General features: G+C 39.6%; 1 protein-coding gene across 5 annotated transcripts in view; it reads left to right on the top strand.

Moving 5' to 3' along the window:
* The window catches only part of rgs3a (regulator of G protein signaling 3a), an 84,874-nt gene that overhangs the window by 32,296 nt on the left and 40,201 nt on the right, over positions 1 to 12,377 (top strand). For all 5 annotated transcript variants that reach the window (XM_088391332.1, XM_088391333.1, XM_088391337.1 and 2 more), the window contains one exon: positions 8,200 to 8,334. In XM_088391332.1, coding sequence (XP_088247458.1) covers positions 8,200 to 8,334 — 135 coding nt within the window. The remainder of the gene's footprint in view (positions 1 to 8,199; positions 8,335 to 12,377) is intronic.

Genomic DNA, 12,377 nt, shown 5'->3' with positions numbered 1-12,377 from the left:
AGAGTGGAGGAAATACACTAACCTACTTTCATGGTACCCTCAAGGAATATAATTATTAGAAAGTAATGGAAAATGTTTGCTAGGATACGAAATGGGTTTCTATGGCCGCACAGTTCTATTTACAAGCCGGAGTACCACACAAATGGCTTTGAAGCTGGTCAAATTGTTAGATCTTGCTTTAAAATGCTCTGCGAGATCTGAGCTTTGCAGCCACTATTCATAATATATTTATGATACATGTACTTGAAACTGTTGTTATGGAAGATTGTTCTAATTTTAAAAGACTGCCACACAGCGTGATTTTAAAGTGCTCTATGAATAAGGTTCAAATGATCTGAGGGTTACAAGCTAGACTTTTTTTTTTTAAATCTACCATTTATTTAACCAGAGTGTTCCCACTGAGATTAAAAGACAGAGCTGGTCAAGATTGGCAGCAGCAAAAGTACAGTTACAAACGTTCTCGCCACAGTTGTGCTCTGCCCTTTTTCCGAAATTGCTGAATAAAAACTCCTTTAGATGATCATTCGCAAGGCATTCAAGGATTTTTTGCCAAGTTTGATACATACCTGTTGTTTTTAAAAATACCTTTTTCCCCTTGCAATATGCAAGGACAGTAGGATAGTGCCTTTATCCTAATTGTTGTTTGAGAAGGACCTGTTTTATCCCTTGTAGTGTTCGTTAATCTCCGAGCGATGACAGAATCTTTACAAGAGGCGCTGACAGATGGTGTGCGAAGGAAACCCGCGTGAGGGAAATATGTCGAGAGATAGAACGAGACAGGGTCCTTAAATAGACAGCCTGTTGAGCCATTTGGCTCATACGGCGGGGACAACGATGAAAGTTTAAAGCGCTCGAGTTGCCGTGACCCTTCACCTCAGGAGGTGTTTGTAATGAAATTGCTCACTTGTTAATTCGATTGCACTTTCTGGCCTGCAGAAGTCGCACAAGCAAAAACACAACCATACACATGAGTGAAGATTTAGCGCTTTGATTTCAGCAAAGCTTCTGCTTAATGCACTCCAAATAGATGAGGGGTGTCCAAACTACAGCTCGGGGCCATTTGCGGCCCACAGTCTGTTCTTAGTGGCTCTCTGCATGTACTAAAAATAAATCATCGAGACTGTTGTTTGCCTCAATGTACACGCTGGCAAAGAAGACAGTAAGTTTCTTCTCAACCCCTAGCTCCTTTTTTAAATCAAACAATCAATAGATAATGATAAAAATAAATCAAAACAATATGTTTTGCATTTCTTTACCTAAACCAATAATTTGGTTTTAGTGTCATAAATGTAATTTGAAGAATGTCAAAGTGGGCCACAGAAGAAAAAGTTTGAACACCCATGACATAAATATTGAATTTTGGGCATCTTGTGTTTGATGGTGTGAAAGTGAATGTTTGTTTCTCTTTGTGCTCTTTAACTGACTGGCTTGAAATTGACACATCCTTTTTACAACAAGTCTCTCACTACAAAAACTTGTTACCTGGCCAATAAAACAGAACGGGAACAGGAGCGATCCCCTCCTGAATTTGTTCTGTTCACCTTCATTTTTCTTTTTTGTGCTATGCAAGAGGTCACCTTATTTTAGCAACCGCTCAAAACGGAACAGATCTAACCCAGATTTGCATGTGAAAGAAAAATGTGTGTGCATCTACGGGAAGACATTGGGGTGGTCTCTGGAAAGTCAAGTGTGTGTAAGTGTGTCAGTGACGCAAGAGGAGAGGAAGCAGAGATAGGGGCCGTGTCGGTAAATCAGGGTGAAAACAGTGAGATAAGGCGTCTACCGCATTTGCGAGCAGCGTCCAAAGTGGGAGGGTCATCACCGGCTTGTTAGAGCAAGTGGTCATGGGAAACTTGGCTGACCGCACCGTGCCCAAGAAGTGGCTGACCAGGGAGGGCAGTTCTCTCGAGCAACACCTGCTGTCTGACACTGCAGATGTAAGTGGAATTCATGGAGCTATAAGGATGTTTGGATCAAGTGTGTATTAGATAGATGTGTTGTATGCCTAACCCCCTGTGGCTAGCATGGTTATATAATAGTTAACAAAAATGAACTAAATAACAACTCACATTGTTTTCGTCAATGAAATAAAATAGAATCTGCTTTAAAAAATTATATATAATGAACTAAAAGTGCATTTTACATTTTACAACACAGTGTAAAATGTCCTTCATTTTCATGGAATTATTTTCATACATTAGCCTTCAGGGTTTATTTTAAATGTATTTATTTTAATATTATTGTACAGAAGACAGAAGGTCGAACAGTCATTCCGGAATTGTCGTTTACTATATTAGCAACTTAACACTAATGGAAAACCAAACTTAAATGAAGCATTTTGGACAAAATAAAAACTAATTAAAACTAACACACCAGCAAACCTGCTTTAAAAACTTTTTAAAAAATAGCTCACAACAAAACTAAATAAAAACTCATTATAATGAAATATTCTATTATATAGCTGTTTGACATTTTAGTAGGAAATCATCCAGCGAGTTAATTCATGTACTTTGAGTGAATAGTCCTTGTCTGAGAAAAATGGGTCACTTACTCATTTTGCCCCGATGCAAGTAGACAGTAATGACAAAAATTGAAAATTCCTCAAGTTCAAGGTGAATAAATAAATAAAATATGATCTACTTGGCACACCCTCTATTTGAGACACTCCCTTGTTAAGTAATACTACTAACTCAGAAAATAACAACCTTCAAAATGTGATTAGATAATTAAATAAGCAACCAACCAACAGCACATACACGTACTGTCCCTCGCTACAGTGCATGGAAAATTTATTTGAGGGATGCTTTGCTACATCCAGCACACGATTTCTGGCATCTCTGCTGGAGACAACAATGGAAGTTTAAATGTGGTCTTCATTACTTAACAAATGGTATTTTTGAACAATGTAAAAAAAAAGGTCAGTGAATAAGAAAAAGGGTTCATTCTCACTGGCACAATCATGTGAACTGAATGAATGATTATGATACTAAGTAGCGTAAAAAAATAATATCATTGATCAGATGCAACAGCTGAAATAGCAGAATCCCAGCGGGGCCAATCATGTGCTAATCAGCCCCGATGACGTCTATAGGAAGGGCCCAGGGCCAAACATTCCAGTGTACATGCTTCATTTTTAGGCCAACCACAAAACAGCCATGAAATGGAAAGGCCGACAAACAAACTCAAAATAGATGAAAGAGTGTGGGAAAGACATGGAGGCAAATTACGTTCTGTGCTCTGCTATGGAAATTGTTTGGGGGAACTGCTTTGTTTTTCTCCATCAGCTGCTCATTGAAGTTATTTGGGATTTTACGCTCAAACCTTTGTCTGCTATTTTTCTCAAATCAGTATGAAACTTGCTTTCATGTGGAACTATCATGTTTGAAATCTTGAAACAAATTGGTTGAAAAGAATAACCCAAACTGTAGAATGATGACATTGATCAGCTTAAAAGGTTTTAAATTGGATCTCCACTACCTGAGCTCTCGTGTGTCGATAATTTAGAATCAATAGAGGTAGAAGCTTCTTCGTCCTTGTGTCATGTCGGGGCAGGCAGTTACGATTAATGAACATGAATCCCTGGACAAGATCGAATCATATGTGCTGTGATCGTGTACAGTGGTTGATCAATTTTCTGATTTGGTATCAGATGTTCCCTGCTTGGGCGAACGTGATAGTATTAAAAATTGATCCAGGCTGAGGTTTTCAACATGATGAATCAAAAAGACCAAGCTTGGCCATTTCTGATCCAATATCTTTCCAAATCAATTCCTAGCTCTTGCTACAACAAAAAACAATTTTAAGTGATGGTTAGCTCAAGCCAATTTGAAAACTGATTTGTGTAGAGATGATCCCAAAAATTACTTTTGACTTTTGATCTCTCCTTCTTCATCCATCTTGTGTTCCTCCAAAATCGATAGAGCCATCGATAGAACCAAGAACATTTATCTTTAAAAAATGAAAAAACGATGGGCTGAAAATTGTAAAATATCAAGATACGTACCAATGGATGTGACTTTTTGGCTTGAACATCATTCACCTCAAAATCAATTGCTATCTTTCTTTCGCAATAAAGAAAATGATAAGTAGGTGATCCTGAGTGAAGAGCAAGACAACATCTGGCGATATTAGTAAGAGGTTCAAGAGGCCACTAGCTGCTTTAGCATCATTAGCTCGTGTTAATATGACACTTAAGTAGAATCCGCTTAAACCCGTTGAGTGGCATACTTCCAAGACACATTAAATATCGTGCTGCGTCTCTCTGCAAGCAGCCAAAGAGCGTATTACATTTTTGTTTATATGCTCTGGTATGCCAAGTGGTCTTTGCTGTGTGACTATGAGGCAATGGGATGGTGGTGCGCTGTAACTAAACCGATTGTGACGGAGCGACAAGTCATCATGCTGTGACTAATGGGCAATGACGCCTCTTCGTGTGACCATGTGTTGTTTTTTCGCCAAGCAATTGCAGTGTTTTTTTTTTTTCTTTTTCATTTGAGATTTCCTCTGAAGACACGTTGAGAAAAAAATGCAAACGTGCAGCGTTTCTCTATCGCGGCCAGTGATTTGCAGAAATTCCTCCAGCTCCTTTAATTTTCTGTCGACCTCTTGCGCGTTCTTCCTGGTCGATTTTAATCTTATCTCATCGTTAATTTTGGAGACCTTGTTGACAGAGTATTTTTATGGTTATTACCTTGAGAGAAGATTGCTGCCACGATTTCCAAAACATTATTTTGGAATAAGTCCCCTTAAGTCTTGGGTGTTTTGGTGGTGCCGGTAAGGACCACCCAGGCTTCTGCTTAGTGGGTAGTGTCCTGTCGGCCAAACACAAGTGGGTCCTCGGCTGGGCAGTGTGTGGTCCTGTGTCCTTGTCATGCCTGCACAGCAACTCCTCTTTGAACATATTTTGCATACGCGGGATGGTGTCAATTCACGAACATGTACCAATCGACACATACCAAGTAGAGTGTTTGGTGTGAGGTCACTCCTTAATTACAATACACGACTCTTTTCCCTATCCTATCCTATCCTATCCTATCCTATCCTATCCTATCCTATCCTATCCTATCCTATCCTATCCTATCCTATTGGTCCGGTCCGGTCCGGTCCCGTCTGGTCCGGTCCGATCCTGCCCTGCCCTGCCCTGCCCTGCCCTGCCCTGCCCTGCCCTGCCCTGCCCTGCCCTGCCCTGCCCTGCACTGTCATGGCCTGTCCTGTCCTGTCCTGCCTGAAATTGTCCTATCCTTTGTTGTTCTATCCTTCCCTCACTGAGTGTGATGATACCGTCCTGTATAAATTCAACTCCAATATAACATTGAAGTGTTTTGTTTAACTGCAATTTTTAATAAATGGCCATCGTAATACAAATAACTAGAGGGGTAGAATATGACACTCCACTGCTGCACAGAAAAATTGTTCTGGCATAAAACTGGATATAGATCCTCATTCTGCATGGCCCAGCAGCAGAACAAAACAGGTTTAAAAACAAACAAAAACTTTGTTCAGTTATCTTTTTAACTCAATTTCTACAGTGCATGCCATTCAAATGATTTGTATGCTTTTAATTTACCATAGCTAACACATTTCCAAAGCTCTTAAGATGTTTAAAATTAGCAGACAAACCTTCGTGGCACAGTAGATGGTTATTGCTTGGAGGACATAGCCTGTACTTGGCAAAGATCTATGAATGTCCTTCAATGTTGTTGCTGGTGCGTTTGCAGCCTCTTAAACGGTTTTCTTCTCATTTATTTTTTTTCTTAATTTGGGGAGAGTCTACTGATTTCACACCCGGATTTTGTCACACACTGACGATATGTCCTTATTTAAAGATGTTCTTCAAGCAAAAAAAAAATAAAAAAAGCCCATTTCAGCCAACTAAAAATTAGGTTGAAAACAGTTTTGACTTGCAGTGTATCAGTTTCTGGCTACGGCTCGGCCTGTTTACCACCAAGACTGAAATTGGTATCGATCGACTCCTCCGGCCGTTGTCAAGAAAGCAAACAAGGGCATTTAACGAGCGTTTCTTGAAGGCACACAACTGACATAATGTCAAACACCGTACAGCTATCTTATTTGTGACCTAAATGTTTATAGGAGAGCAAAAGCATGCTAATCAGCGCTGACTCATGCTAGGTGAGCGCCAGTGACATGCTGAAAACTCATCCGCCAGATGGCTCGGGAGGAGGCCCTCAAACAGGCAGGACTTTCATCAATCTGATTATGCTGCCTTTATTTTTAGAAGCTCTATGGCAGCTACCAGCGACCATTCATTGGATTTTGACCCATTAGCTTCTCATGCGGAGCTCTCGGACTGGTGCTGGGGTTACGAACAAGGAGCTGGGCACTGAACTACAGCCACCATTTGAGTTCAATCAATTTATTGCTGTGATTAACAATATATAGCAACTGGTGCATGTGCATCAAATACTTGCTCCTGAGAACTGTTTTTTTTTTTATTAGAATTGGCAATCTCCCTGCAAAGCCCTTCTCTCGTAGTTATAATCTCATTTGATGACATCATAACGTATCAGTTCAAGGTTTTATTAGCATCCCGACATCCAAGAAGTGATGAATCTACCATACAGTACATGTGCTTGCGTGGGTGATCCGCATTTACCAGCCTCCTGTGTGCCATGACAGTCTTAAACTGGCTCTCAGTGATGGATTTCATAGAACATTGACACTGATCTCTGTCTGCTTTGCCGACGCCGCTAATTCATCACGTTGCTGTAATATCATAGATGCTTTGCTTGCTGTTGTCTGTTTTAACACGTTTGACCTCCACAAAAGATCTTTTTGTTTTCATGCAGTCATATTCTTTTTGTGGATTTTGCCCGCTGTGTGTTCCACTTTGTGAATAACCTCTTAGATGAGACATTGAGGATGATTGAAAAAGACAGGGAGCAACCAGGCAGGACGGGATGATTCCCATGTTGTCGGGGGAACATGAAAATAAAGCAAAGGCATTGTGATTTTCTACTAAGCGGGGCAGTGAGCGTGGAGATATAACCCTGAAGTTGATCTCAAGAGGGCTTGCACAAATTGGAACAACAAAGATCCGTGCTATTTATATCCCAACTTATATCCAAAAATGTCAAGACTCTAATGTTTTTGCCAGAAGCGGAACACTGAGGGGACATGTCCACAAAAAAACAACAACTTTTAAACAGTCTGTGTCTTCTTCTGTTTGACATTGTTCCCATTAAGGCCCGTACTTAAAGAGAGATTGCGCTGCCTGCAAGGCATTTCCAATGTGCTGCAAACCGAAGCTAAATGGCACTTTTGGTAGCATGGTGGAAGCAAAATGAAGCCATGACATCATTACAGATTTCATTTTAAGCCAATACATGTTTCCTGATGTCAACCACAAGAGAATTGAAACCCCTGTGGATGAAAAGCTCTCAGACCACCAGCTCCCCTGTCTTGACCACTGATTGTCAAATACGTAGATTCATGCATTTTCCCAGCAGAGCTTTATTGATTTGTTGGTCCCACATATCAAATTCTGTTTCAAGTGCGCTTCGGCCATGATCTAATTTCGCTAATGCTTGCACATTTTCTCTGGCCAAAGCTTCTACCCAAGCTGCTGTGTCATAAAAAGTGAGCCCAAATGGGAATACGATGGGATATGAAATAAGCAATTTTTGCATTGCAGTTAGCGAGTCAAACTTGCACCTCAACATTCTTAATTGGCACATGATTTTAAAAAGAAAAACAAAAGTCTATGCTTATTCTCATGTTCTCTTCAACACCTCTTGTTGACGCTGCTTTTCTTTCTAGAATGAGAAACCCTCAAAAAGCCAAAGAAAAAGCAAACTACGCCCAGAATGAATGATTGTTGGCCAAATTGAAGTCTCACGTGACGTAATGCATGATGGCGGTTGGAATTGTAAAACTTCCAGGGTATTGTTTTGCTAAGAATTAACTAGATTTTTCCAAGTTGCTTCTTTATTAATGTAGAATATTTGTACTCTGGTGTGAATACAGAATTACCTAATTTTTTTGTTCCAGTCCTTAATCTTATCCCACCAACTCACTTTGATAGCAGCCATAAAAGACAGTCAGTCAATTTTGACTTAAATGCTGAGACAAATTGAATTCCCAAGATTGGTTATTTCAAAGTCGCATGCCATCTTATTCCTCCGCCCGTCTTGTTGCTCACCTCTCGCCATCGTCTCTCTCTCTTTGTCCCTCCACCCTCAGAAGTGCGACTGCCTGCTCAGCCTGGAAGCGTACTCATCCGAGCAGAAGCATCGTGTGTGCCAGTGCCTCAAGGACAACATCGACAAGCAGCTCCAGCTTCAGAGGAGGGAGCCCGCTGTTCAACATTTTGACCAGGTATGGACACTCCTGGCTGAACCCTCGTTGGCACGTCCAATGAGTGGTCTCCTCACTCATTTCGGGCCTGAAGATCTGAACATCTGTGTGTGCATATATTTGTATGCACACGCTCATTCACATGTTATCTTAATGAGTGACGCGGCCTGCATTTGTCTTCTTTTTTGCTTCTTTCGTGTTATTTTCTTTTCTCGGATTTGACCCGAGCTGTGGTGTTCCCTCTTTAGGCCAAAGGTCCACAATCGGTAGACTGTAGTCCAAATCCGCTCCCGTACAATCCCATTATTATTAGATGGTTTTCACCGATGTTTGCAGTCTAACCTGAGGTAGTTAATATATGCAAGCAGAAAATACACCAACCATTCACATGTATTATAATTCCTCAGCAAATCATATGCAAAGCAGCTTTGTGAGTGGAGTAATTGGGCGTGTGTGAGGCAGGTACAGTAAGTGGTGAAAAAAGAAGAAAGTGGAAATGTGGTGTTGGCTTCAAAGAAAACAGTGAAAAAAAAGGGTTGGATGAGAGGAACATCTTGACATTCTGTCTTATTTCCAAACTATTTTGGATGTAGAATGAATAGAGGTTACGTTTGTCAGGGGTTAGTCATCATTTGTGACTTAAATCAGCATTTCTTTTTCATTTTTTTTAAAACCCATTGACTTTCATCCAGAAGTTTAACTTGGGCAATTCATTCTCCCGATGAAAATGAGCAGTATGTATTCTAGAGGCTCCGAACATGACCCCTGAAAACACACTTAGTAGTGCCATGTGGAAAGTTAGAAAAACAATTGCCCTTGACAACAGATGAAATTTGGTACCGATCATAACATTATGCATGAAAAAATATTGTGTAAAAGTATTAGGTAGTGAAATATATTGTGCATTTTATGGCTCGACTTGAAAGGATTGACCAGAAGTAGACCTCTATGACTTTTAATCAAGGATTTCTGCTCTCAGTGGATGAAAAGCTACTTGTCATTTAATTCCTCCTTTGTACTACAAAGTATAGTGCTTTGTGCTTCCATCTCTTCTTGAAGTCATATCAAATTCATCTTTGGCTAAATTAACTAAAACTGCATCAGCTGATGGCGTCTTTGTACAATGTCTGACATCCTCGGGCATATAATGTGAGCACAAGCCACCGTCTCGAAATTTTCTTTGGTTTAGTTTACTTGGTAAAACGCAGAACAGTTTCACTTACTGATAATCAAATTGCGTTACATTCCCAGTGTTCACGCCTCCTTTCACCACAAATGATTTTCATCAGTTGATACAATGGGGGCACTTATCACAGTTAACGCCAAACATGAATCGCTTCACATTATTAACACATGAAAGAGAGGAGTGTGCACCTCTGGTCTGCTTTGTCACTGAACACTGTAACCTTATTCCCGTGAGGTGCAAATAGCTCTGAACTCCTATAAATAGCATACTGCTCAGAAAAGCCCTCATGAATACATATTATTATTATTATTATCATTATAATTATTATTATCATTATTACATATACGAGTATTATTTATCTTGGTAGAGTGGTGGATGTAGAAATAGGCGCTACTTACTTTTCCTGCCAGGACGAGTCCATTTTGGCGTGTTTGAAAATTTGGTAGACGAGCTAATGGGGCTCAGGGGCTGTTCATGTTCTTTTCCCCAAAAAGGGGCTCATTTAGGTCCAACAAGCTGGGAATCACAAACAGCGCACAAAGTGTGTGCTTGGCAGCCAGGCAAACATGTTAAGCTGTGTAAATCGATCATATATTGACAGGCGGCCTATTGCGGTGTTTCTCAGCTTTAATTGTGCAGAGGCACCCGGTTTATATCTCACAACAAAATAAAATGTCAGAAAAAGCATGACTACTGTACGCAAATAATCTAGCAGTCGACTTTATAAATCTAAAATCTAGTCTTGTTTGATTCAACACATCATTGACATACTCGCAGGAAGCCATGAGTGAACAAAGATACTTAATTATAATTATATTATAATTAATAATTATTTTCCAACAAATTAAGTGAAATTAGATTGGTACCTTTGTACCCCTAAAAATGTCTCATAGCACACTACAACGCCATGGCAGGACACACTGGCCTTAAAATAAGTATTGTCGTATGTAAACAGTCGACAATGTCCATTGATTTGCTCATTCAATTTTCATTAACTTCACCTTTGCTTCCTCTGCTAAACATACATCCGTTTGGATGCGCCAGCTCATACGCGTAGACGACCTGCATCCTTCTTCACACACTTTTGCCATCTGCTCTCCGATATTAGAAGCATTTCATTCCTTTTAACTTTGTTTGTATCGCACATTATTGGCCGAGCACGTCGGTGTGAAAATAACATTCACCAAATGATGCTTTGAGGGAAAAAAAACAACAGCATGAGTGTTTGTAAGTCTGGAGCATCTACAGAAATGTTAATTGATGTACACTGTCCTTGTCACATGAATAAAACCAAAATCCACAACAACATTTATACACAATATTATGTATTTATAAGAATAAATATTTTATTGATCATTTGAAGCCTCACTACCCATTGGTTTATAGTTATAATCATATGCCCGTTTTCATATACAATCATTCATTTTGCTTATTCTCTCCTCCTCTTTTTTTCCTGAAACATCTCATTTGATCTAAATGTGTAGTGTCCCCAGGGCGAGGAACTGTTTGCTTAATCATATTGAACAGCTCTGCAAATTAGTTCACTTTTGATTGCTTTTGTACTCACTACCTTAGGGGCAAATTGTTTGACGTTCTGTCAACTTTAGCAATGTGCAATTCACATGCACAATCAGAGGGAGAAAGCCTCTGTCTCCACTCCATGGGGTCATCTGCTGTTGGTTTTTGCTGTAAAATTCTACTTACGTACAGCTTGCCAGAAATGTGTGGATCCGTTTGAATCTAAGGGCCCTAATTTCATGCCCTCTAGTACAAAGTGAAATCTAACAATTCATATGGGTGGAATTCTTTTACTGTTTTTGGAGAACGGGCATATTTAAAAATGTGTGTTTGCGCCGGTGTGGGTGTGAACAGAGCAGTCTTGATTCCTGATCAGTCAAAACAGCTCCTCTTATTCCTTTTAAATTCAGAGCAGGTGTGACTCACTGGAGTGTAAAATAGGTTTATAATGAACTGCAAGACTATCTCCACTAATGAATGAGGAAAGTTGGTCGCTGTGACACTTGGGGATCGCGTTCCACTCATTCTGTTAATTTTTTATTTTGCAAGGTGGTTGTTGTCATCAATAACTGGCGTGAGGAGCCTTCGCATTAGTAATATATGAAACATACATCTGTACTGAGTAATGCTTGAGAGAGGAGTTCCATGGATGTAACTTAACACTTCTTATCTTGACGGCTCTGAAGTGTCTCTGTGCATACTATATATAACCGGATAAGGGGAGTTTTTTTAATTTTGAATATTTATATGATTACTATTCTGAAAATTAACCAAATTCCTATTTACATCATCCCGATTAATTAATGTATTATTTTTATTGAGGTGTGCTTCTGCTGCTGCTCACTACAGGGGTACTTGTCCTCTATTTGGCTTTGTGCCGCTATTCATTAGATAGAAACATAAATAATAATTAAACCCCTAGAAACATCTGTTCTACTCAATAAATATGTAATTTGCATGCCTCTTAGTGTCTTTTGCCTCCCTCCTGCAGACACACATTCCTGCTCATTGTCTTTAATTAGACATGGGTGAATTGCATTTGGCTTAGCTTCGCTCGTCTTTCCCCCTCTGCATGCTATTTTTGGGGATGCAAGGTTTAGATTTACATTTTTGCTGAGGAGCGGCTGCTGCAAAAAAAAAATGCTTTCATGTTTATACTTGAATGCACATTTCTTTGCAACTATAATAACACTCTGCATGATTATATGGAGTGACGAGATGTTCCATCTCTGTTGTAATATGTATTAATTGAGAAATGGTAAATATCACCCCAAAAAAAATGTTTTGGTGGGTAGTTTGATTTTATTTTGATTTTACTTTATGATGGTTGTCTTAAAGTTCCACTTTTGTTACAGGTATA

Source organism: Syngnathus floridae, chromosome 12, assembly GCF_059516105.1.
Source record: "Syngnathus floridae isolate MCC-2025c chromosome 12, RoL_Sflo_1.0, whole genome shotgun sequence".
Taxonomy (NCBI): domain Eukaryota; kingdom Metazoa; phylum Chordata; class Actinopteri; order Syngnathiformes; family Syngnathidae; genus Syngnathus; species Syngnathus floridae.
This window is presented reverse-complemented; position numbering and strand designations above follow the sequence as displayed.